This window comes from Helobdella robusta (assembly GCF_000326865.2).
Source record: "Helobdella robusta unplaced genomic scaffold HELROscaffold_24, whole genome shotgun sequence".
NCBI classification, from domain to species: Eukaryota; Metazoa; Annelida; class Clitellata; order Rhynchobdellida; family Glossiphoniidae; genus Helobdella; species Helobdella robusta.
In genome coordinates, this window is record NW_008704261.1 from 2,457,417 (window position 1) to 2,460,495 (window position 3,079).

Genomic DNA, 3,079 nt, shown 5'->3' on the forward strand with positions numbered 1-3,079 from the left:
ATGGTTATCAATGTATCCAGCAGTTTGCCGTATTTTAGAAATTATTTCCTTTACCAAGACAAATGTCGCAAATTTTTTAAAGATAAATATGAATCTGATTTTACTATTTTTTATTTGAAATTTGTGCAATACTTTATTCAAGTTTTTCATCAAACAAATGCTAGTTTGGAGGAAGAAGAAAATTCCATTTTTAAAGTAATTAATTTACTTTCAAACTTGAAAGAAATGTTGGAGAATAGAATTGATAGTCAGTTTTTGTCACTTGACATAAAAAACGGTTTAGAAAAACTCAATAATGATTATGAAGGATTTGAAAAAGAATCTGAACATTTTAAAAGTAATGTATTAGATACTTATTCAAATTCATTGCTCTATATTGAAAAATGGACATTTCAATTTGATCATTTTAAAAAATTTAAGTGGATGCTGTTGAAAAATGAGCCACAATGGTGTGATGTTGAAAACACACTGATTTTCTTAAATTCATAAAAAGTTGTTTTGGACAAAAACAAATGTTTTGACCAATTTCATAATTTGAGAGCATTTTAGAAAAATGACATTTTCTCTTCAGACTTCCTTTGCGTTTCCAAGTGGGTACAATATTTTAATAAAAAACAAAATGAAGAATTTTGTTCAGAACTGAAAAAAATTTGTTCGTTTTTCTTCGCCATCCCAGGACATAATGCAAGCACTGAAAGAGTATTTTCTTTATTGGAATCTCAATGGGCGGACGAGCGCAACCACTTAAAACTTTTAACCGTCGAATCATTAGCAATAATAAACTATAATTACAAAATAGTATCGTGCAATGTTTTTACAAGAAAGTGAAAAAATCCGAGGAAATTGTAATGAAAAATGTAATGAATTGTCAAACTCGGATAAGTACCATGAATAAAAATATAAATAGATAACAATAAATCAACGTTATTTAATTATTACTGTTAAGTATATTAATCAAAATAACAGTATTTAATTCCATTTTTAATTTGTATGTACATGGTGACATTTATCGAAGAAAATTGTTTTTAAAAAAAATTGTTTTCTTTGTCCTCTTTTTTGTCGAAAATCTACTTTTTTTTAGTCCGTTGTCCTCTTTTTCTAATTTATGATTATGGACACCCTAGGCAACATCCTCGCCGTATCGGTGGAGAACACAACAACAACAATAGGACGTTGTTTTCTTTGCCATCAATTTATATACATATATATATAATTAGGGTTGAGATTGTCATACGTGCAATTATAAAATATCACAGAATTTTCAGTTTTGATTAGTCTCTGGTTCCGTTTTTCAATATTTCGTACCGTATTTTTATCTTTGTTTTTTAACTTATTTATATAGAAAACAAAGTTTTCATGTTCATCTGTTCATTTTCTCTTATACATCAAAAGTTTTTTTCGGTTATCCTTTACCATTTTCAATGTAATTTGTCATCAAATGTATCCTACACCTATCCTGTGTGTTTATAATTTGGACATATACCAAAAAATAAAAAAGTTATGGTCCATAAAAAATGGTAACAAACTGAAACTATCATAAACTTTCAAACTCCTCCTTTTAAAGCATGTCACAATCTTTTGATCCCCCTCTTGAAGCTTACTGGTTGAAAAATTTTATGTAAATTATCAATATCACAAATACCGAGTCAAAATTCAACAAAAAAAATATTGATCACATAAGATTTTTAAACTTATTCAAATAAAAATATGTTAAAATTTGTGTTAATTCACGACAGAAATTAAAAATGAACAAAGAGAAACATAATGTCATATAATATTTCCTTCTCTACCTCTTGCCTTGAAGTGCCACAAATTTTTTGATTCTCTTAAGCGTGCCATCCTGTAGGGCCGTTTTCACTTCAAAAGTTCTATGTATATTAATCACTTTATGTATATAACTTTATAAATTTTTGCTTTTTTAAGCGTTAAAATGTTATATACTAAAAGTTAATGTTGATGTATGCATGAATTATGAATAGAAATTTAAATCTCGTTATTTTTTTTATTATTCTTTAAGAACCAGGATCTCACAATCAATCAATCAATCAATCAATCAATCAATCAATCAATCAATCAATCAATCAATCAATCAATCAATCAATCAATCAATCAATCAATCAATCAATCAATCAATCAATCAATCAATCAATCAATCAATCAATCAATCAATCAATCAATCAATCAATCAATCAATCAATCAATCAATCAATCAATCAATCAATCAATCAATCAATCAATCAATCAATCAATCAATCAATCAATCAATCAATCAATCAACCAATCAATCAATCAATCATCCAACCAACCAATCAATCAAACAATCAATCAATCAATCAATCAATCAATCAATCAATCAATCAATCAATCAATCAATCAATCAATTAGCTTATAAAGCGCTATATCCGCGATGTTCATCAGCGTTCCTCAATAAATTTTGAAAAGAGATGGGTCTTGAGATCCGCTCTGAACTTCGCAAGTGATGGAGAAGTAGTCAGAGAAGTAGGTAGAGAGTTCCAGAGAAAAAAACCAGAAAAAGCAAAAGTAGATTTGGCACAAGAGTGTTTAACACGAGTTAAGAAAAAGCGAGAACAAGAAGACGATCGTAAACCGGGGCGTTTGGGTTCAATTAATATATCTGATAAATGCTTAGGAAATAATTTAGATTGAGACTTATACTTAAACGTGCAAATTTTAAAAATTATTTTATATTTTATAGGTAGCCAGTGCAAGAGAACAAGATATGGAGATATATGAGAAAAGAAAGGGGCACGAGCAACTAGACGAGCAGCAGAGTTAAAAGCTTTACTTAAAGGATAGAGTATAGAGTCAGGAAGACCATAGTAAAGCGAGTTACAATAATCAATTCTAGATAAAACTAACGAAGTAACAAGGAGAAGAGTAGGATCATCAAGAAAAGGCAAAAGTTTTTTTATTCTACGTAGATGAAAGTAAGAGCTTCTAGCAACACTATTAATCTGAGAAAAGAGAGACATAGTAGAATCAAAGATAAAACCTAGACTACGAAACTTATGAGAGACATCAAGAGTTTTAGAATCAGGTAAGATAATAGGAGGAATAG

General features: G+C 28.9%; 1 protein-coding gene across 1 annotated transcript; it reads left to right on the forward strand.

Annotated features, from left to right (window-relative positions):
* HELRODRAFT_172823 (hypothetical protein) lies at positions 1 to 2,797 on the forward strand (the record flags this gene model as incomplete). Its single annotated transcript, XM_009019452.1, has 4 exons — positions 1 to 337; positions 677 to 810; positions 2,443 to 2,541; positions 2,717 to 2,797. 4 exons carry the CDS (start codon positions 1 to 3, stop codon positions 2,795 to 2,797), a joined length of 651 nt encoding a protein of 216 aa, XP_009017700.1.
* Positions 2,798 to 3,079: the final 282 nt, after the last annotated feature.